The sequence below is a fragment of the Molothrus ater genome, chromosome 3 (assembly GCF_012460135.2).
Source record: "Molothrus ater isolate BHLD 08-10-18 breed brown headed cowbird chromosome 3, BPBGC_Mater_1.1, whole genome shotgun sequence".
Taxonomy (NCBI): Eukaryota; Metazoa; Chordata; class Aves; order Passeriformes; family Icteridae; genus Molothrus; species Molothrus ater.
The window spans coordinates 107,061,185-107,086,063 of NC_050480.2; the positions used below are offsets into that span (position 1 = coordinate 107,061,185).

At 38.0% G+C, this 24,879-nt stretch overlaps 1 protein-coding gene across 1 annotated transcript in view; it reads right to left on the reverse strand.

Moving 5' to 3' along the window:
• Positions 1 to 24,879, reverse strand: part of PREP (prolyl endopeptidase) — an 86,568-nt gene that overhangs the window by 18,053 nt on the left and 43,636 nt on the right. The window contains exons 9-10 of the mRNA XM_036380008.2: positions 21,955 to 22,152; positions 18,318 to 18,421 (exon numbers count right to left, since the gene is read on the reverse strand). Of these exons, the coding sequence (XP_036235901.2) occupies positions 18,318 to 18,421; positions 21,955 to 22,152 (302 nt within the window). The remainder of the gene's footprint in view (positions 1 to 18,317; positions 18,422 to 21,954; positions 22,153 to 24,879) is intronic.

Consider the following 24,879-nt stretch of genomic DNA (forward strand, 5'->3'; position numbering starts at 1 on the left):
TTTAGTACTATCTTTGCTAAAATAATTATTACCTCTTCCTCCAAGAACACAAGAGAGGGGGGACAGAAATCAATCCAGTGAGACACTAAGATATGTGAAGGCATTTAAGCTTCTCCAAATAGACTATTTTCAACAACTGATTCAATCTCACCTTTAAATTAGCTGTCATCTCTGAAGCAAGTCCAATGGTTTATTCATGTAACCAATAAAGGGATGTGCTTCTATCTCAAAGATTAAGGTAAACTGCAAAGGGCAAGCCCTAAAAAGGATTTCCCAAGATGGTGTTTCATGCCTAACTTTAGATGCTGTCAGCTTTTACAGTGCTAAATGCTCATAAAAGGGTACTACCTTTTCCTGTGTTATCACAGACAGGAGAGATCCACTTGTGCCAATCACATTATATTACTCATCGTTCATATAATTTCCAATAAGGTCTTAAGTCACTAAGGTCAGCATATATAAGAAGAGGACAAGTTAGGAAAATTAATTTGAAGGGAAAAGGATGGAGAAAAAAACTTCAGAAAGATTATTATGAATGCTGAAACTCACCATTCAAAGAGGGACATGCTAAAAATAAGTACCTTCAGCCTTTAGGAATGCAAGAGCAATGCTGTGTGGTTGACAGGGCACTCCTGCTGTGTGCAGCCCTTGGTGCTATTCCAGGACCACAGTGCTGGAGCAGCAGAGCAGCCCTGGAATAGTTGTAATTATCTGTCTCACATTAATGTCTCTGTGTCACATGGCAGAGGGGTCTCAGGGCCAGAAACACCTTCAAATTCAGATGGCAGAGCCTGAAGTATACATTCATAACTCCTAGTCTACTTATTGTGATGGAAGGAGAAAGCAACACTGTTTGCACAGTTACTCATTGCTACAAATTACATTAAAATTAAGCTGTATAAGCAAAATAGAGCCCAATCTTAATCATTCTTCTTTAGTGCATACATATGTATTTATAGAGTGGTGTGTTACTTTCTTTTGATTTTTAAACTTAGCATTTGAAAGCAATTTAGCTTTCGTATTCACCAGAAAAAGACAATGCATGTTTAGTCAAAGACAGTTCACAGAGTAAGCTTTACAAGCAAATGCAGTTAATAGCTCTGTGCTCTGGCTTGTAAATTTACTTAGGGGTTAAGCAGGATGAAGAAGTTCAATACATTCATTCCTGGGGAGGTCTTTGTCCTCCTAATAATCATCTGCTATAAATGTGCAGTATTTATATTAGGTGAATCTTCACTTAGGGAAGAGGGGAACTACCAGCAGGCATTGTAGACACAGACCTAAATTCAGAAAGGCTCAGTATTTATCCACCTCTGCCTCTGCAATGACAAGAAGCATCCTCTCCATCTCATGTCACCAGAGGCAAAACAAAGTATTTTAGAAAACCAAAAGGTCTGAAAAACAGATGCTGCAGATGAAGTTTTTCTTTCATTTATTTACAGAGGTAACATAGCCAGACACAGAAAGAAAAATAATTTTGGCAATCATCCAATATGCACTTCTCTTGTAAATATGAAATCAGTACCTTAGCATTTTAAAGAAATTGACACAATCATCCCAATAAATAAATAAAACTAATCTGCTGCACACTCACATTGTGCCACATAACTAAAAATACCTAAAATTACTGACATTGAATAGAAACTTCAATTTTTAAAAATTAAAAACCTCAGCAACTTCTGAGTATTTAGTTTTACATTTTCTCCCTTTCAGAACTATTTTATGTGTTTATATAATGGAGAGATCAAAAGATGTCTGTAATTATAATTGTTTGGGTAAGAAAAGCGCACCTGAACTCATCTTGCTTTTACAAAACCTAAAATCCTTCTACACAAAAACCAACCCCAAAAAATTCACCTTCTAAGGTAAGATTCAACACAGATTTTGAAATGCAGCTGTAAAACACAAATCCAGAATACTTTTGTTCATTTGGGTCTAATGTATATTTTTTTTGAACTGTGAACAGTATCTGAATGTTTACAAATCTTTTATTATTTGCCTGACTTTCTCATTAATGGCAAAGCATTAAAATCCAGTTAAAAAGTGATTAATTTGTCTTGTCAAGAAAGAGCTATGTCCTGTAGATAAAACATGAATTTTACACACTAGTAGAAACTTTAATTTCTGAGACTTGAAAACACCCCCTAAGTCACAGAAGGCTAATTATTCACAGGAAGCCAGTAGTTATTTTAATAATAGCTCTCCCAAATTCTCTTTCAAGATTAGGTATTACATACCAGGAAGAGCAATTGTTTCCATATCTGTGTGCGCTTGATTAAAAACAGGTAAGAATCACACTTGTCATGAATTGACATCCATTGTGTGAAATGCCAAAAAATTTTACAAAGAGCAACTAAAATGGCATATAAATCAAGCTGGAATGCTCCTTATTAAAAATTCATGTTCAATAATTTAGGTTGATTAACGCCACAACAATGCCTTTAAAATAATTTTTTTCCAATATGTCCTATACAGTTTTTCAGAGATAATTCCTTTTCATTTGAAACAAACACAGGATTTAGCAGTTTTGTGGGATTTAGCAATATTTTTCTACTTCTAGGTAAGAGCAGCTGCTCTCACACACTGCTGCAGCCACCACAAAACACACTGTTCAGTCCCAGCAACCCCTGGCACAGGGGCTACAAGGAAGGACTACTTGGAACTGAGTTTCAAACATCCAGTCTCACATAAAGTATTCCCCTTGTTAAGTAAAGATTTCTCATCAGACACCAACATTTATGTTTTGAGATTTGGGGAAGAAAAGTATAAGGAATTCATAGCAAATCACATAACATTGCTCACATTTTGCCAAATATCACAAATGCTTTGTTAAATGTTCACTGTTTTAAAAATCCCACACCAGTATCTTTGAAAGGTGACTGGGAACAGTAAACTTAGAGGAATAGTCCCTAGAGAAAGCCTTCCTTCACAGATGGTGGCATCCAAGTTTTCAAACCTATGTTTAGGTACAGAGATAACAGAGCCAGAACAATGCCACATAGCAACATCCCCCACTGACAAGGGCTAACACTGGCTGCTTCAGGAGGGCAAGTCACAAAGAGCAAGTCTGAACATGCAGTGCTGGCAGGCAGGGAAAAATCCTCTCTTGAGATGCCAGGGCAGAAAACTCTCTGATTCAAGCAGAATCATGTGCTGCCTTCCCCACCATCTGTCCACAGCCCATTCCATCCCTCATCACCTCTGATCTTACAAAACAGACACTAGTCTGGGGTTAAAGATCATTGTACATCACAAGCAAAACTCCCCATTTATTGCAGCAGTGGCATGGACCCAAGTGTAAGATCTGCAGTGGCCCCATAGGCAGCTCTGGCAGCCAGCCAATGGCCACACAAAACCAGCTCTTACTAAACACCAGTTTTTGTGTTCTTATATAGAACATGAATCACAAGTCAGGAAAAATAACAAAGAACTGTTACCACTACAGAGCAAATCCACAGGACCTGAGGTTTCCTTTCTTTAGAGGGGAATCCTCATCAATCTTCTTTAAGCCTCTTAAATTAGCTTCAAAGCAATTCTGTGTGGGTTGCAAAGCTTGCTTAACACTGAGCTGGAGAGGGGCCAAAGTAACTCAGTACAGTAAAAATTCATGCAGGTAAAACCCAAAAAGAAGGACACCCACCACAGACATTTGCAAAAGCACTATGAAAATAATCAAGAAACTGCTCAGAAGAAATTGTTTCACCACCCACCCACCCACCAGCACAAAAAGCAGACTCATGCTGACAGAGGCAAAGTGCCAGGAGATGGTCTCTTACAGGAAATGTCTCCTTGCTACTAGGTTCAGCTGCCTAACTGCAGGGAGGTATCTCACAGGGTGGTGGGAGGATGCAGAGGAAGACAAGAGAAAAATACAGGTGAAAGATGGGAAATCCTGCAAGACTGTCATGACAGAAACTGCTTTTAAATCACTCTTCTATATAAGTTAAAGCCCCTTACATAAAGCATTAGTTGTAATGGGATCCAGTGAGACCCCCACACACCCTGTACCTCTGTAGAGAGGCTTCTTGCCTCTTCTGTTTATCCTCTGCCCCTTTCAGTGCAATCTCAGAGCTTCCTGCAGCAGAATAATTTAAATCTGCCAAGTACAGTTATTCCTCTTCTTTCATCAATGTGTCTTGAAGATGACTTAGTGTACAGTGAAGAGACAGACAGATATGAGACAGATAAATTTACCTTTTCATTTGAATATACACTCTTGTCATGTTAAACAGAAAAATGTCCCAGGGGTCTTTGTAAGTTACAGTCTCTTTTCTGAATTACCTCTGTGCTCATGCATTCAGGAAATGTACTACTGTGAAGTAGTATAGCATGAGACAAACCAAGGGGTGTCTTGATGGAAGTAGCACACCATTATGAATAAAATCATAAGTAACAGCTGCTGGCTAGTCCATTTTCTTTCATTAAATCAAGCTTTACTTCACTCAGTAAACTGCTCTGACAAGAGACAACTCACTGCAGTACTGTGTAGGCATTAGAAAATAAACACTACTCATTTTTACCATGCTGGAAATCAGTTCAAATTGTAATGAGAAACACTCCAAGAACAAAAACATAGATGCAACTTACCATGGGGTAAGCAAGAGGAAGAACTGACTTTTTGCAAGCTACTTCACAATAACTATTTTGATTTATGGTTTTCTGATGTGCTGACACACCTAATCTGACACACTGTGAGATGAGAGAGATGCATTCACTCAGAGTAGCCAGTAACTAGCTAACTAACTAACATTCACTAGTAACTAGTAACTAGAATTAGTAACTAATTCACCTTCCCTGGTTTTGACTCCATCTTGCTTCAAACTTTCTTGGCCATCTCAACATAGCCTCACTGCTGAGTGTTTACAAGCTTCAGGAAAATGACACCACTACTGCTGGATTTTCTCCCTAATGTTGGAGCATCTGCACAGTTCAGGTGCTCAAATTTCACCTGTAAGCTCATACCCAAAAAATTCTTGCACAGAGAAAATTCAATCTTAAAAATGGAGATGTCAAGTGTCAGCTTGTATCAAAGCCTCAAGAGGATCCATGCATTTGCTTACATGGCCAAGAAGCTTTGTTCATGACTTTCAATGGCCAGGCAACTTCAGAGGGCTCTTCTCTCTCTTCCTTAGAGAACCATACCAAGGTTTAATGATGTCAAGTTGGGTACCCAAAATCAGAAGCACTATCAATCACTAAACACCTACAAAAATTCTGCATGTGGCTAGTAGAATATTAAAAAAAATCATTAATGCTTTTTAGTTTGAAAGAAAAGAGAAATCTTCTACACCAGACAATGCATGTTTCAAAATCAGTTCCAAATCACTTTCCTGTGAATATTTATTCTGAAGTACCAACTGAAATAAACAGGTCATTAAAAGTACTGTGAAGCAGTTCCATATGCATTTTCTCACTCAAGTTACAGCTACAATAATTTACTTTCTGAGATAAACTTGAATTTCAAGTTACTCATTTGCACCCCTACATGAATAAAAAACCCCAAAATGGCAGAAGGGGAAAAAAAAATCCCTTGAGAATGGTCAGGGAAAAACTAAAGTCCTGTAAAATACTTGAGGTGCTATCTTAGAAAAAATAATTCTAAGGTTCAGATGGTATTGATTTCAAGCTTCCTGTGGAGACAGTACTATTGTTTTCAGATTTGTAGCAGTCATTTGTACAATGAAGAAAAATCACTCTGTGAGTAGCAAGAAGCAGAAGAGAAGCATGAGTTTTCATTCATTGTTGTAATAATGCTTAGGGAAAAAATGATTCCAAGTCTAATATAAAGCAACCCAGCAAAAATTCCAACTGATGGTATAGTTTCCAGACAGATGTCAGAACTAAGACTTTGAAGGGACTTCATACCAGGAACACCAAGGAGTGTGATGAAGCACCCTTGTAGTACTCTTGGAGCAGGGCAGAGAAAAACAAGCAACAAAAGAGGAACATTTTTTTTAAGCCCTAAGACTAAGGACAGTTTGCAGCAATCTTTTGTTTCTTAGGTAAAACATGAACAAGACAGCAAAAGCCAATAAACTTGTATCATAATCCACAACTAATATTCAACTCTCAATAATCAACAGATCAAATTTCTAATGACACCAGATCAACTAGAATGAGCACTATCAGTTCAAAAACCACCACTAAGCAGAAAGAAAAAGTCAGGGATGTCCTTACTGGTGAAATATGACTCTGTGATTTCAGGCATTATGCTTTGAAGCATTTCTGCATCCAGACTATTTTTAGCTGTTAGCAGGGATCTCTGTACACTGGTTCTTTCAAGAATAATTGACAAATTTGATGAAGAGCAAGCAGTTCAGGGAGTTGCCAGGGAGAATTTATGTAGCAATTTTTCCCTGTCTGTGAGAATAGAAGCTGGAACTAAGGAAATCATCTCTTTCTTTATACCCTTCATCTACACAGTTGAAACACTAGTTACTGTGAACAATAATAGTTCTTAGAGGCTCCCCATGTCCCATAAATCTCCTGTGAGATAACTCAAGGACAGAGAAGAAATAATTAATCTAAGGGAAGATAATATTTTATCAGTACCTCTGAGCAGTGTTGATAAAATAAAATCAACTGCTAAATGAAGATGCAAACTAGCTTATCATTAATAAAATTGCACACTGATGAATTTGTGCTGCATCATAAGCAGACAAAAGCCCAGAGAAAATGAGTGATTTAAATGTTTTTTGGGGAGAAAGTGAACTGAAAAAGAACTATCTACCTTTATTTTCCTTTAAAAAATGTTCTTTCAGAATTCACCAAGATTTTGTGATTTTAAGTTTTTACTACTTCAGTTCTTATACTGAGGACAAATAAGAGAGGTCTGCAGAACAATTCCACTCATGTGTTCCACTTAACACCATTTTGCAACTTTGCATCTCTGGATACTTATCAAAGCACTTCTATGTTTAGCTTGCCTTTTCAGGAGTGATTCCAATTTAAGAAAAAACAACCCACCAAATCTGTTGACAAAGCATTGACTAAGCTTTTTAAGCTCTGCCTTGTTGTTACTAGTGCAATTTTTTTCTGTGTTTGGTATAAATGGAGTAAATGGAGACTCTGCCCTTCAAAGTGGTCAGCAACACCAGTGCATTACTAAGAGGTGTGATTGTGCCATCTAATACTGAGTAGAGGTTCTCCAAAATCTCCTCATTGATATTAAGCAGAAATTATTTTCCCAGTATAAACTGAACTGCTCCTAATATTATATGATCATCCTGGTTCATATGCATCCTTTTCTAAGGTAATCATGCTCACAGTGAATGCAAGAGCTGTAACTTTAGGTTACAAGACTCACTATAATTTGCTTTCTTCTTCCCCTTCCAATAGCAGAGTCTGCTCCAAGTAGTGGCCACACAGAATAATTTTTCAGAGGTTTTCATCTTCCATATGTCTATGTAAGGTCTCACCAACATCTGACATTCTTGTTTTCCACTCTCAACTCTGTTAACCTGCTTTCCACCATGATGATGAATGTTAATTAACTACAAGAAAAACCCTAATCTACCAAGCAGTTTTGACCCTGGATGAAGACAGCAAGTATAATTTTATTGGGCTGCAGTGATTATGTGTGTCCATATATATCAAGAGTTTATCTGCATTTTTAGCAGTTCTAATTTGGTTTTGTCTCCTTTAGGTAGGTAATGCATAGCTATCATTATCAATCTTCCAAATGTAATTTATTTCTCTGTTCTGCTTCAAGCTGTGGCTGGTAAGGGCCCTGTGCTGCATTTCCATGCTGCCCAGCACACTGTTGAATGTGGCCTATGATTAAGACTCTTAAGTCCTGCAATAACCAAGCAAATAAAGGAGCAACAACCTTCTCATTTGTTCTCTGCCAGCTGCCCTACCTCCTTAAACCTCTTTGTAACAGTTGCATGCCAAACCCAATAAATAACTGCATAAACTAGTTATGAACTTGTGTGTGCCTGGAGGCCTGCAACTCTGAAACACAAACCTGCCAGCTCTGCCAGAGCCACTGCTATTCTGAAAACACTCCAGTTCCCCAGCTGCCTACAGAGACACTATTGAGAATGAGAGATGCATCCACTGTAAAGTATTTAAATGGGAGTATGGAGCTGTGGTGAAGCTTAACTGCTAACAGGAAACACGGAGACACTGCAGAAAAGACGGGACAAGGGAGTCCTTTTTGGAAGGAGCAACAAAGAAGCCAAAACTACCCTGAAATAGTAAAATGCAATCCAGCAAGGCCAGAAATACAACATACTATATAACCTGACAGATGCAATCACATAAAGAACAGTGAACAACTCACTAAAAAGTAATTTAGAAAAGTATCTTGGAGATGTAGACATGCCAAACTGAACCTGAACAATGAATTGTTAGGGAAAAGGCAAACCCTACATGAGGACATATAAACCAAAGTCTCACTCCCAAGGTGTAATGAAGTAACCCCTCCTGTTGCATTCACATTTGCAAAGCCTCAGCTGGAGTGCTGTGTCCAGCTGAAACCATGGCACACCATATGCTGAGCATCTAAACAGATTCCAGGAAGAGGATGCAGAGTGATAGGAGGCCAGGAAATACAATCCACTAGAGAAACTGAACAGAGTGCAGATTTTTCTTCTGTTTGATTGTTTTTAGTCAAAAGGAAAATAAAATTGAGGGACACAGTGACAGTCTCTAAATCTGCAGAAGTTGGCTGTAACCTGAAGAGAACCAATTGCCTTCCATGGCAGTGAGGGACACAAAGCAATGCATTTCAAGCTCAAGAAGGAATTCAGGCAGAGACCTTTAGATGGTGTACCCCTATTCCCTGCAAAAGCTTTTTAACAGGAGAACCTGGGACAGATTGCCTAGGGAGTGTGAAGGCTTTTAAACACAAGGCAGACAGAAACCAGGCAGGAACTGGTACAGGCAGAAGTGACCTGCCACAGTGCCCATGACAGCTCAGTCATGCCCATGTCACCACCACATCCAAACACATTCAGGCATGGTCGTTTCTTCTTTTTCCCAGTCTTTTTGCCCCTTGTTTATTACAGCAGCTCTGCTACAGGTTTTTCTGTTCAGCACAGCTGTTGGGCAGTAGAAGTTGGTTCCTCTCTTCTTGCAGGTAAAGCCAGTATCCTACCTCCTGGGACTCCAACAGATGAGCTCTGAGATTGTTCTTACACAGATTTTATGTGATTTCAAGAAGAGAACCTTCAAAAGCAGAACAGACTCTAAAACAGAACAAGTGCCTCCCTTCTCACAGCCTTTTGCCTTTTCATATAACTATGAAACTGAGAAATGTGAAGGCCATCCAGGGAGTTTATACACTTAACAAAATTGACAGGAACAGCTGGTGAGAAGAGAGATATTCAAAAATCCACCACTTGCATTACAGATCTTGAGAAAATGGTTAAAAAATTTAAGTATTAAACATTTACATGTTAAAACCAAAGAAAACATTTTTAAAACTTGCCCATATGTATAACACAGATGTGCAAACACCTATTAACAGAGTGCCCAACATTTTATTTTCAAGTAATATGAGCCTCACTAACAAATAAATTACTATAGTTGCTACTGTTCTGGAAATTTGTTCAAATTTAAACACTGTCCTGTGGCACAGACAGATACATACCTGGGTATGTAACTCCTACTAAGAATAAATCCCCTTCCTAGGAAACCTAATGACTATTAAATGCACTTACATGACACTACTAGTACAGGACTGAAAAATACAACCAGAAAAGTCTGGTTTTCCAGGAGGCCTACTAAAGGCAGCCAGTGTGCCTCCCTGCTAGGGCAGTGGCTCGAATGCTGACCTATGCCAGTGATGACTGACAACTGCAATCATCTAATGATCTTTTGCCAGCTGAATAAAACTAATGATTGTGGTCCCAGAGCAATCTGTCCTCAATACAGCATTATCATCACAATTAAACCCCACCCCACCAGCCAGGCTCCATGAGGCAAAATGATGGGTGGGCAGATGGATAGAAATATTCCCATTCTGCAGAGGAGCATTCCCATTCTGCAGAGGAGCATTCTCATTCTGAACAATGCTGGCATGCCAAAGTCTGACATTTATCTTCTTAGTGAGAAAAGGGGCAGCTATCACTTTTTTCTTTCAGTAGAGGACTATTTCCCATTTTTATGACTACTTGGTTTAAGCAGGAATTAAACAGCTATAAAGAGGCTTTAGAGCATTTTTTTCTGTGGAACTATTCTGTGTTTGACCCTCTATCATGGATGGTATTGGCCATTCAATCTGCACTATACAAGACACACAAACACTGTCATGATCAAGACTGTGTGCTGTCAGCCTTTATTACTATTAGACATATCAAGAGGGGGGCTTTTTATTGATGTTGAAGTTCTCTGAACTATTTGTGCAAGATTTTAATAACCACCTTGATTAGGTTTTCAATCCACATCTGAAAACTCAACTCTGAGGATCAGCAAACCACTGCCATTAGAACAGCAAACCATATCCCGAGAGCAACACCTCATCACTGTGAAGCCATGGACAAATTTCATCCTGAATGTTCCTGTTCCTGTAGAATGAAGTTAATAATATTCACTACCTTTGAGAAATAACACTGATAAGCCTATACAAATGGGAGAAGAAAAGTTGGAAGTAGATTCCCACTGAGGAACATTAAACAGAATTCTTACTTACCCTGTGAGTAAGAGAGTTAATTAAAATAGCAATGTGTTCATGCTTAATTAGTGGAGGTGAGTTCAATCAGAGAAGTGAATATGAAAGTTCCAGGAACAACAAAAGGGAAGAAATTCTTCAGTCACTTTTTAGAAGGAAGACAAACCCCAAGTATTTTTACTACAACATTATCATTTTAATATCTCTGTATCAGCAAAGAATCTACCTACTGAGGTTCCTGAAGACCTCAACACATGTGTTTATTTAAGGTGTCGGAGTGAATGACTTTTTAAATCTTTTTGATGGCAAAGGTATTTTCTTATTTACTGTAAAAATCAAAACTATTTTTTATTTACAATCAACAGTGCAATCATTTGAGACATGTGAGGCAATCCTTTAAGCTCCACAACAATTCCTTAAGTTCTTGTTTAAAACTCCTGGGTGCAAAGAGGAATTCAATTCACCATAAACACTATGTTTAACGCTTACAGGTCTGTCAGTCTGTGCTATTTCACCTCATGTTTTGGGGAATTCTGAGAGAGTGTGGAATGCAGCTTGGGATTAAGTAAGCCAACTAACATCTCCCTTCACTAGAAAAGTGGAAAACAAACCACTGCAAGTTCAAATAAAAGTTCTACTGAGTAAGGTGCAGGAATAGTCTTTCATAAGGAGCTTTAGTTCAGCTACTAAGCAATCACTTCTCTTGCATGCTTGAAACAAATGAACATTTTTATAAAGTCTAGAGCATGATGGTTCTACAGATGCTTCCATTTTAAGAAGCTCTCCAGCTCCCTACACACTCAACAGAAAAATCAACAATTTACAATTAAAAGCTTGGAACTATTGAATCTCAAAGCCTATATGACAATACAAATGAACACAGAGAGTATTTAAAAAATATTTTAGTATTATTTTCACATTGTGTAGTTAGTAGTGTACTAATTCTTCCTAAGAGAAGTTTTTCACTTGCCTGCATCCCAAACCACATTTCCATTGTTCTGCATTCTGCTGAACAAAAGCTCCCAACTTCCTAACTATGCATCAATTCCCAGGGTATATAACAAGGGACAGAACAAATCCACACATTAGGACCTCAAAATAGGATTTGAACTGGATTGGTGAAGAAAGCAATGCAAAGTCTATCACTTCATCCTCTTATTTGGAATAGAGAGATGTGGTTCCTACTCTAGATACCTGAGGAATATCTGAACTGCATTTGATGGAGCTACTTAAATTATAATGGATGTAGAGCCAACTGCTATTCTGCTACTCCAGCATATGGATTTCAAAGCTCGAGAGCATTTAAGGTCATCATGAAATCATATCTTGATACTCTATCTAGATGTAAAGTCCTAAATTCTGACAATTTCCTTCCTTAAAAAGGAGTGTAATGTGGCTGCAAATATTTGACATATTTAATATACAATCTCTTGGCTTTCAAGAACTACCAGGGCCTTTAAACTAGAGCACTACATTTTCAGTGTTTCAGTGTTTCTTCACTGACCTCCAATTAGAAGAGGTAATGGCAGACTAATGTGGTGTTTGTAACAATCACATGCCAAGGCTCTAAGATACTATATTCCACTATATTCCACTGGCAACTGGCCAGTGCTGTCACAGTTGTCACTGTGATTTTGTTGATGTCCTCCAGAGTGAGACTGGTGCCTTGGTGCCAAAGCACTAAGTGAGATCAGAGCCAAAGCCTTCAATCTCCTTCCTGGGAGCTCTGAAAGAAGTGGCTCAAAGCTTATTGCCCCTCTGCAAGAGAGCAGGTGTCTGCCATACTGTGGCAAGCACTAAAACTGTGGTGTTTGTCACATTCCTTCTTCCCACCAATATTTCACAGAATCACAGAATATGCTCAGTTGGAAAGGACCCACAAGCATCAAGTCCAGCTCCTAGCCCTGCAGAGGACAATCCCCAAGAGCCACACCACGTGCCTGAAAGTATTGTCCAAAGCTTCTTGAACTCATTTTCTTCCTTACTGCAATACAAAACCTCAAGGAAATAAAAGGAATAAATAGAAACAAACAACAATAAGCAACTTGTTTTCCCCAAGCATTAATTCTATCCTCCCATCCCATGAGATCAAGGCAGGATTCAAACCCCAAATACTGTGAGAAAAAAGAAAGTCCAACTCTTCAAAAATCAACCCCTTTTTGGTTGTGATGGATTCTTAGGAGAGGGATGAAAATTCTGCCAAAATTACTTATTCCTCTGTAGAAAAGGGGAAACTTATTTGTCTCTGCTCAGAATCAGTTGCAAGTACATGCCTTCAGTTCTCTGGTATGAGAGTGCTTTGTCTCAGCAGATAAATTTAAATGATCTTATAACTTACAATGATCTATTAATATAGAAAGCCACACTTGGGTTGTGGTCAGTGGGGCTGGCATTAGGGCTGGTGCTGCCTAACACCTTTGTCAGCAAAATGAACAGCAGATTGAGAGTATCCTCAGCAAGTTTGCTGGCACCAAGCTGTGGACGTGCTGGAAGGAAGGGTTGTTAACTAGAGGGACCTTGGCAGGCTTGAGAGGTGGGACTGTGTGAACCCCCTGAAGTTCAACAAGGCCAAGTGCAAATTCCTGCACTTGGACTGACACAATCCCAAGCACAAATACAGGCTCGGTAGAAGTGGACTGAGAGCAGCCCTGAGGAGAAATACTTGGGGTGTTGGCTGACCAGACACTCCATGTGTCCCAGGCAATGTGCACTCACAGCTCAGAAAGCCAATTGTGTCCAGGGCTGCATCCAAAGAAGCACGGCCAGCAGGTCACCCCTCTGCTGAGGCCCCACCTGGAGCACTGCATCCAGCTCTGGGGTGCCCAGCACAGGGACACTGCCATGTCAGAGAAGGCCAGAGGGGACACACAAAGATGATCAGAGGGCTGGAGCACCCCTCCTATGAAGACAGGCTGAGAAAGTTGGGGTTGCTCAGGAGAAGGCTCTGGGGTAGCCTAATTGTGGCTTTCCAGTACCTAAGAGGGACCTATAAAAGAACTGGAGAGGAACTTTTTACAAGGGCATATTGCAATAGAAGAAAGGAAATGGGCTTAAACTGCAGGAGGGAAAGTGTAGATGAGAAATTATGAATAAATCCTTTAGTGTGAGGGTGGTGAGACACTGGAACAGGCTGCCCAGGGCAGATGTGGATGCATGATCCTTGGGGCCAGGATGGATGGGACTTTGAGCAACCTGGTCTAGCAGAAATGTCTCTGCCCATGGCAGTGGGGCTGGAACTAGATGATCTCTGAAATCCCTTTCAACTCAAACCATTCTTTGATTCTATGACATATATGTGGGTAAGGGGGAAAAAACTATGTTAAGACAATCTCTATAACCACACTGAAAAAACCAGAGATAATTATAGTATCAGCTCATGCATTGCTCAGCAGGTTGAGCTTACTACAGTTTTCAGAGGACACTGCCTTCCTCTGTTATTTTTATATTAATGAGGGAATCTAATGCTCATGGAATGATACCACCAGCAACAGCAAGATCCAGGAATAGCATGGGCAGGTGCTGTGCACAAGTTTCTCTGCCAGTCAGTCTCAAGCCTGACTCATCTTCTCTGAGTGTTGTATTTTCCTGAAGCAGAGATTAATCACTGTGCCAAACTGTATGGTGTAAAGTTCCACTTGGAATGAGAATGACTGTAGACAAATATTCCCTATCAATGCCTCATAACTTGAAATCAGTACTGCAATGGCTTGGTGATGGCAGTGAAAGTGAGCAAGAAAAGAATATAGTTCGCATGAAAATTACTTCATCTGCAAAAGTAATTTTTGCAAAAGAAAGGTGGAAATTCCTTCCAGCACAAACAGAAATGTATTTTTTAAGACCTGTGCTTCTTGCATCTGGGCTGCAATATCTAAACCACAGCTGCTTTTTTAATCAAACTAAGTTGTAAAACCAAGCTCTATTATGAATTTCACCTTTTGCAAGAGCTAATCCAAAGTGCATCTGTCAATAGCAACATCTATTTTTGGTTCATCTCAAAGTATTTTAAGTATTGGAGGGTATTCAAAGAATGGTAAAAGGAGCCAATCAACATTTTTATTGCTGCAATTTTAACACTTAAAAGCCTACACATCAGCCTAAAAGTAGGTGTGCTGTGAGCCACACCAGAAGACTGTTTATCCATGATTAAGTGTCACTGTGAGGTGCTAACATGGAGAGGTATATAAGAACATAGTTGGCAACTATACAGAGATAAAATACTTTTATTTAAATAAAATGCTTTTATTTAAAGCAACAGTTGAGTTATTAACACAGTAAACATCTTAGGGCAAGTGCTGTTTTTAAGCTCCTATAAAAGTGTTTTTTCCTTCTGTAAAGCCCATCCCAGGCTACTTCCTGAAAAAGTCTGTCATTGTGATAGATGGAAGTACACAGGGAAGAAAAAACAAATTTAAGAAGTGCTTGGCAGAGAAGGAGTAATTAATACAACCTAATGTATCATTTAACAAAAGCAGCGAGGATAAATGTTTGATGTGTGGCAAGCATTTTAAACAGTTTGACTTTGTTATGAAGGTCACAGAGTCTTTCAAGGTACAATACAACTAGACTGTACTTGCAGGGTGTCACATGGAGCCAATAACTTACAAACATGCTCCCACCCTGGTGCAGAAGTCAGGTGTGTTGAAACAGCTCTCCCTTTAGTGCAAGTTGGCTAATTTGCTCTTAGTTTGGGCTGTAAAAGGATAAGATCTTAGCCCTAGGTACAAAAAAAGCAGCAGCCCTATCACAAATTTTCTTAGTGTAGTGAACTTTATTACTAGTCTACCGTTGCACTTTGCAACATATGCCAAATACTGTAGATTGGATTTGAAAGACCAAAAAACAGGCACTGTGGCAATTTTCCAATTGCCATTAATTCAGGTTTCATATACACATGACACCTTACATTTTAGTTCAAATCTTGACCCTGTTATATTCAAAGACTTTTGAAGAAGAACTCATTACAGTTTCATACATGCTACACAGCAAAGCTGGGAAGACATTTATTAGTAGGTATTTCTTCAGGTATATGAGAATAAAGAAAGAACCTTGGCAGGAGACCTGCCCTTCATTAAGGACATGGATTAGGACAGTCAGCAACATTATCCTCTACTACTTCACAATTCTGATGGAAATTAAAATTAATTAATAGATTCTGAAGCATTGTTTACTCTCCTATAATAATCAGGGTTTGCCTACTTTAGTATATTTCTTGCATTCTTATTTTAGATTTTTTTCACAGTTCCCTGCAATGTTGTCTGTGTTTTGAAATGGCTATGCATTCATTTAGGTTGACAGCCTTTTATACCCTGCTTTGATACCCTTCCATGCCCTTTCTCTCCTACAAGCAGAAGCACCATCAAGGCTCTAAGTGGGACCACACAAATGGAAACAAAGACTGGAGTCCATCTGACCTGTGTAGCACTGACAGGCTCAGTTACTACAAACTTGAGCAGGCAGTCCCAGCCCTGGCCTTGACAAACAGCCTTTTTCACAGCTCAGCTGAGATTTCTCCATGGATCTGAACGAAACATATCAAAAACTAATTTCCAAGAGGTGCCAAATTGAGATCATTGTTGGTATAAGGCAAAACTGGATGACTGGTGAGCCAAGAGTGCTCTTCAGAAGCACTGATCCCAGTGTAACTACACAGGTCACGTCTCCCTAGAGCTGGAACTGAGCAGAAGCCAAGTAAGGAGAAATCCAGAAACAGTGATACTGACTTCCACCACATTACAGCCTAGCAGTGAATCTCTGCCAGTGCTTTACAAAGTGAAGGTTTCCAAGGGCATAGCAACAGCATGCTTCCTCCTTGAAATGATTTGTAGTACTGTTCTACTTTACCTTAATTTAGCATGCTATTGATTTAAGTGTAAAACGAGATTTTATTTTTCCAGACATTTATTATATAAAATTTGATTTACTAGAAGAATACATTATTTCTAATTTACAGCAACTTCTTCTATACCCTTTTTAATTACATGGGTATTCGTGTTTCATTATTATCCTTCTGGGTTGGATGGCAGCATTACAATTGTACCAAGTTCTTTCCTAAGAGAATGCAGTTTTCTTTTTCTGATCCAGCTCACTCTGCCCTAAAGTTATCCTGAGGAAGACCCTTAATGAATTTGAGTGAAGCAGCAGAAATGCATTCTCTGTGGGAACATTTCAGCAAATTGTTCTCTACCACACTCTTACTTCTGTCTGGAGATGCAGAGACAAACAGATGGGGCTGTTTACAACCACCTCATGTACACATACTACTGCCTTTACGCTTTTAGAAAATGTGCCTTGGCATGTGTCAAAATTAACAATAAGATATTAAAAGAAGTATCTAATCTATTTTCAAAGACTCCAAGCCATGCTGTCACATGGCATTATGTTGCTTACCTTCTACACAATTTCACCTTTTTGCAGGCTAAGCTTATTTAAGTTCCACTTTTGGCACTAGACTTTGTTATGCCTTTGTCTATAGAAAGAAAAAGCCTCTATTCCATTCTTACTCTTAGTCAAAAGATGGAAGCATCCTACATATAAAAAAATGAATCCACCCTCCAATATTTATTCTATAAATTGCAGGTCTTAAACATGCTAAACATTCCAATATAATGACTGTTTTTCTAGAGCCCTAATTGTCGTGAACGGCGGAGGAATTGCAGCACACAATATGCGTGGATGACAAATCCTCCCGTTTATTGAAAACTCACACATATTTATATTGGTGTTAATGAAGCTTATACATATTGCAAAAGCTGAGCTCATTATTGGTTAAAGCACACTTAGATCAACCACACCTACTTCTATCTTCTAATGATTATTTTGTTTCTATTTTGCATTCTTCTAGCTTCTCTACCTAAGATATCTACATTTTCTGGCAAGCAATTTTCTCCCCCATCTTCCCGTTTCAGCGAAGGTCACTATGACCTTTGTCAGTGATTAGACACTGGTTGCATAATCCCCAGCTTGTTTCCCCTATCCTTATCCATCGGTATCACATCGAAGTGGCCTTTCTCAGCTAACCAATTATCCAAAAAGCTCTCTACACCTAATGATTTCAGTTGAGTCACTATCACTGGATGTTTTTAAAAGACAAACAGATGGGCACTTAGTGACACGTTTGATGATGGACTTGGCAATATTATGGTTGGATTTGCTCTTAAAAGGTCCTTTTCAACCTAAATAATTCTATGATTTCAACGAATTTCCATGAACTCTCTCTACAAGTTCCATACCTGTCTTAAAAGTCCTGACCAGGGTATAGTACTTTATCAGGGTCTTACCAAAGCTGTGTTTAGTAAAAAGATCATTTACTACTTAAAATATGTATTTTGTATAATCTTTTTAGTAACAATACTTGTTATGAGGTCAAAGCAGTTGTCTATGAAGAACTCTGTATTCTCCTGAACCTGTTCCATATAATCTGTAGTTAACACTGTTTTCCACTGAAGTAATTTCTCTTAACTTTATAAACCTTAAATTTAGCTAATTCTTATACACCTTTATTAGGTGTAATAGGCACCTCCAAAGGAGTCTCCACGCTACGACACTGAGATACTTGTCTGAGCCTTTAGAGCATCTACAGTAGTATCCAGTTCAAAACCAAAGCATAGCTCTAAAGGAAGCCTCCTCTCCAATAGCTAAGTCCAGTTGTCTTGAGCTCTTGCATAGGTGATTAGAGCAAGACAGCAGAGTTCATGCTTATTACCTGAATTGTCTGGTAAACTGAAGGATCAAATCCTTTAACAGTCACTTCTCGGAAAACTCTTGGCTCCAGTTCCTCTTTGGTCAGATCACAGTGATATATAATACCTAAAATACAGAACACAATGCAAGCTTGTCAGTTTAGTATACATCCATCATTAAAAAGATGCCAGTTTAGGCACTGTGATGGAGTCAGGAAAGGGAAAGGTAACTCAGCAGGGTGAAAATCAGTAGTTTTGGACACATTTTTTCATTTATTATACAATTTAACACTTACATATTTATGCATTTCATCTAGGGAGGGTGCAAAGGCTTTCTGTGCAGAAAGAGTAATTCTCACCACTCACACAAAGCTGGGGGGGGGGTTAAGTAAAAGAGGGGAAAAAACCATTCACATCAAGTTAGAAAGGACTTATTAAGAACAATAATGTTAGAAGAAAGAAATGTAAAATCAAATTTAAAATGCTCCCTTTTACATCCACCAGACTGAGAATAAATATATCAAGAATTTCACTCAGGTCAACAATTTTCTCCTTATGGTAAGATATTTGAAATTAAAATTCAAATGGCCCAGATAACAGAAAGAGCTAAACATCCACTTGAAATTGTGGCAGACTAGCACAGGTTACCTATAGAACTGAACAAAATCTGGTCTTGAGTAGCTTTTCTTACATCTTGATTCTGCAAGTTTGAAGAAAACTTCACTTGAGTTGTATGTATGATTTCCAAAGGATTGTGCCCAGGAGAAAACTTATGTCTATAAATAGTATAGAACTTCTAGGTTGCAGCAGAGGCCAAATCACAGGGAATGCAGCTATCTAGACACTACACAGATGTGTAATTAACCAAGAATAATTTTGCATTTAACTATAAAACAGATTTCCTGTCATTCAACCCTTGTAACATTTGAGTATGTGTCATACAACGTGACTATCATGTTTGCACACTGGTTAACATACTAAAAAATCCTAATATTCATGCCTGTACTACAGATACATGTGATGCATAAACTAACTTGAGTGTTAATTATTCTTTGTTTTTCTCCTTTACAACAAGCTGGTCCCTGCAAAATTTGGAACATATATGAGGGAAAATAACACTAAAATGTATGGCAGTAAGCACTGGACTGGGATCCTCAATGTAATAAAATCAACCAAGGTGGACAGGACTTGATTGAAATCCTGATGTATTGTGTGTATTATAGATACATTCAGGAAATAGAAGTAATTACTACAGAGATTTTAACTATAAAATTCATACAGACTAAAGCATGGAATAATGAGGAAACTTGTTTGATACCAAGGAATTGCCTCTTGAAGTTAGTCTTATAGACTGGAAAATCAGGAAGATAGATATTGGTAAACAAATGCAGATGTAAACAAACATTTCTAGCATTTGATAAAGCCTTTTCCTATAACAGCGAATTACCAGGGGACTAAAGTAGGACTATCCTAGTTTGCTGGGATTTTTTTTTATTTATCACAAAATGACATAGCAAATCTAATCAGGTTGATAGGTCCAAACCAGCATTAAGGCAGCATTTTCCTTAAAGATCAGGATCCAGAAAATCATGTGGAAGTGCCCTCCAGGCAGCAACAGCAGAGCAGCTGTTTGACACACAGGCAGCTGCCCAAGCTGGACAAATGTACTGGCAAACACTGCACACAGAGCAGGCAGAATTCCCACATCTTAGCAAACCACATGATGAAGAATAAGCAGTCACAGACTGCACTTCCAGAGCAAATCAACCTAATGTTACACTAACATGCAATTCAACCCTGTGCTACTGCATCTCTTGTTCTGTTGTATTTTTAGTGTCACAGCAGTTAATCTAAAAAACCATTATAGTATTTTTAACTATTTTGCTGGGTACTAAATAAATGTAAAATGCCAGTGGTCACCTAAGCATCAGACCAGACTGGACAGCAGGGATAGCCATATTTCTCAGGGAATAACAGAAATTATTTTATGGTGTGAGCATATATGGGTTTAGAACTCCTTTACTCATTATTTCATATGTATGGTTATTATTACTTTTGTTGTAGGTATTAAACAAGAGTATGTTAATTTGTTTCTCATTTGAAAAAAAAAGAATAGTCCAACCTAATACAGGTGCAAATTATATTGATAGTAAAGTAGGAATATTTAGGTTAACCAAGGATCAGCCCCATACCTTTTGTATGATTATTCCACTGATGAGGTGAAGAGAGGTTGCACACAAACTAAAATAAACCTACCTAAAAATTACCTCTCTGATCTGCTTTTCTCATTCTTTCCTTACCCTCATACGTCTACCCACATTTCTCACCTCCCCTTTTTCTTCCAGATTCCAGGTCACCCTGCCCCAGTTAAGAGAGCTATGCTATAGTGAATTCTTTGTAGATGCTAAGGAAATCAATGAAAAGGAGAAAAATAATCTGCCTAAGCAACCAGCAGGCAGTGAGAGCAGCTATTGGTGGCCAGCTGGAAAGCCACAGGCTAAAACAGGTCTGGGCTCTTCCCCTACAGATTTTTAGCAGCTGCAGAGACTCTACTGGATCAACTGAGACGAATGGTGCAGGCCTGTAAAACTGGCAACTTCTGGCCCACAATGTGGGCAGCTCAACTATGAACCATCAAGCTGGACAAAGTTAGAGATAAATGCAAGAGTGTCCACAAGCTACTCTCCAGCTGCAATGGCTGCAACAATCTGCATGTTGTTTAAAAGAGGAACTGAAAATAGATGGTATTTCTGTTTATGTAAACAGTAAGACAATAGGCAATTCATACACTTCTTATTTGCTACGATCGAAACCTAATTTTGATAATTTGACATAATCCTTTCTAGCAAAACCAGCAAACTTATCTGAACTATTTTACAGCCATTTTGCAATGTAATGTTGCTGTGCTCTGACTGAAACAAGCAAAAACATAGGTCAGATGCTACAAGCACATTTATGATACAAAACCTTGGAAGGAGATAAAGATGCTGAAACCTATCTGCCCTTTCATATTTGAATCCCATCTTGTATTAGGTATTGATTGTTTGGGCCATAAACAAAGAAAAAAAAGAGTGAACAGTAAATACATTTTCTTGTCATGTACTAGGTTGACAATTGTGTAGAAACTCCCTTCCTATGCAAAATCCTAGAATATTTACTGTTTTGCCACACCTGTATTATGTAATGCTTTGGACAGCTCCAGCTTTGCAGGACTGTACAAAGATGATTCCTACAGCAATCCAACAACACCAAATACTGTAAGGACAGACAGTAAGGATGCTCAAATAAGGCTATGCATAAATGAATCATAAAACTATCAGAAACAATTTCTGTGACTTTTATTAATGTTCTTTAAAATTGTGATTAAAAATCACATTAAACACATTAACATTTATCTTTTACTGAGGTGTTCACCTTCTGTCTTGGTGTATGAAGCAAGAACTGTGAGAATACTACAATTTTATCTCCAGTACACGTCAGTCTTTACTCTTAATGAAGGTGTCTCAAATACTAGCAGGCATATTATTTAGGCTTGATGAATCAAAGACTGATACATTTTATGTGCACAATCACTGCTAATATGGGTGGAAACTACAAAAAAATGAGAAAGACACTGTTCTCGGGAAAAGGAACAATAACATGAGACAAAAAAAATCTTACCTGGAGATAAAAAGGAAGTAAACTGGTAGAATATTTCAGTGTCCTTCTTTTGGCCACTATATCCCACAATACTACCAACTTCTAGGGGAAAAGTCTTGAGATGCGCACCAGTGGCTAGGTCATGAAGCTGCAGGATATTCTTCACATCATGCAGGTAGCACAAAACCAGGAAATTGGACTTCACACAAGCAACCCATTCTGCACAGCATGGAAAAGAAAAACAAAGCCACAGAAAATACAATTTAAAAAAGTAAGAAAGAAAACAATCAGACATACTCTGATCCTATGCATTTAGCATACCTAAATGCATGCAGCAAAATTTTTGACACACACTGCCTTTAACTTTTAAATCTTTGTAAATGAACCCAAAGTAAAGTCTGACATTCTCTGGAAATGCATTAACCATGCTGCTTAAAGTTAATTTATGCAGACACAGGAATAAAGAATTGCTTAATCAATATGCTTATGCATTTAGGATATTTATAGATCAATACTGCTCTTAAATATCACAGATTTCAATGCATAACCCAAGCAAAACATTTATCTTTGCCAGCAATACTTATGGAAAGTAATGAAAATCAAAACAATCATTATGATTTATACTCAAACTAAACTCATAAGGAAAAAAGACATGATCCTGTATTGCACATTGAGGTATAGAACCTAGATGTTACTATTGCTCTTGGTTCTATTGCTGAAGTAATCAGGAGACTATTCTTGCAAGCAAGCCCTACTGGGTGCAAGAAAAGGGTTATTCTGGGGTGATAGTCTCATCATGCCATTAAAAAAAGCCCACGTGCTTATTCAAACATAGCAACTAATGTTGCTAAACAGCATTCTTGAGACTGTAAGGTAACAGGAGCAGGATGCAGCACAGTGAATTCAATCCTGAAGGATCCAGGACCAAATCCCTCTGCAGAGGTTCATTGCCTTCATGTCTCTCCTGGCAGTCCTAGTTCTAGTCCCACTGTGTCTGTGCAGCTGTGCAGGAATGAGAGATTCTGCTCACAGAACTTCTCCCATCCTGAGTCTGTTCCTTGGAATAACTACTAGACATATGTGAACCTTTATTTCATGGCATGCCAATTTTTCAATTGGACTAAAAACGACTTAAAATAAAATATCTGGTCTGTCATTTCTAAAAATCTCTGTGGTTCTGACTATCTCACTTCAATCTCCATCTCTATAGCCCATAAAGTGTAGAAACTCTTTGGAGCTCCAGTTCATCCATGATCTATAATGTAACATACTCTTTCCTGTCTCCTGTGTCATTGGCTTTAGATCTCTAGTGACAAGTCTATTTATTTACTCATACAGACAGGAGAAAGATTAAAACATCTTAATCTTGCTCAATATTTCTGCCATTTAAGAAATTATTTTGCAACAAAAGTATTTTAATTTCTCATTAATTCACAAATTGAATACAAGCAAGACAAAATACAAGCAAAGTTAAAAATCAAAGAAAGTATCCTGAAGGAGGTAATGTGGGACATTTTTATTTTAGATGAGGAGGTGATTCTTATTCTCTTCCAAGTATATATACACAACTTCTTCTCTGACAATGCAGACTGGAAATCTAAATCATGGGCAAAATACCAGTGTTGGAAAATGTTTTTTTTTATCTGCTGGAAGCAAAGAATTAGGAGAGGAACCAAATGAGGAAGAAAATTTAGATAGGACAGACAGAGGTACACTGTAATGCCAAAGTAGCACTGTGAGATGGAGAGTTTAATGCAACAACATTGGAGGAAAAAATCTTAGAGCATAAGCATATAAAAATTGATGGAATTTCAGTTTTATGCCATTTTATGTTATTCACATCTTAACAGTTTTTTCTAGTTTCCTCAATGTCCTATAAAACCAAATAATTTGAATTCAAAGAGCTGTAAAGAAGACAGTCTTATAAATGCATCTTTGCATATTCAAATTCCACAATAAAAGTTCCAAGTTGTACGTTGTGCCCCTTCCATTAAGGGTAACAAGTTTTTGGAACTGAAGGTCAAAACTCGTTATTCTGAAAGCATCATTTATGCTTTCATATAGAGTTCAGGTCTCTCATGAACCCCTAGAGCTCAAAGACTTTCAAATCCTCAATCCTTTAGCTTGTTTCTGAAGGACCACTGAAATGTAATACTTGTCTTTCTAGGCATGTGAAATGATGTTTCATAAATACCTAAATAAAGCTTTACTACTCCCCTCTTCCCAACTGCTACCATTCATATTTTTTTTACCCTCAAACTTTCCAACACCCTCATGAGCTTCTAGTCTAAATTTGGGAATTTTCTAACCAAAGCTCCAGAGAGAACACTAACTGAAATTTTAGCCATGACCTGAAATAATAAGGTACAGCATAACATAACACTGTTTATAAATTAGTAATAGATGTGTAATTTTAGCTCTAGGGTGGCTAAAATTTCTTAAGTGAGGCTGGAGAACATAATAAACATTGCAAGTTAATAGTTCTATTCAATTACATATTTTGAAATAGAGAATCACTCTTGGCTGTATACACAAAGAGAATATGTAGTAATTTAAAATATTTTTTACACTGTCACTGCACAAATTTTCCAACATTTTTATGTGGTTTATGAAATTCATACAAAATATGAATTTAAAAGTTAGCATCCCAACAGCAACACACCTTTTTTGCATGCAGAATTATTGTCTCTGCATGCAAAAAAGAATCCCATGAACTCCACTAATATTCTTTACTAGATCAACTTCAAATGTATATAATATATAGATTTGCCTCAAGAAAAATATTTAAGATATTTTTATTTTAAAATTATGTTGTGGTGATGCTTTAATTCCTCACTAATTATTTGATTAAACAATTCAGTTTAATGGATTTTTTCTTTAAGAGCCGATGTTAATTATTACTTTGACTTATATATTTATGAAGAGGTACTACTCTTTTTATTAGAA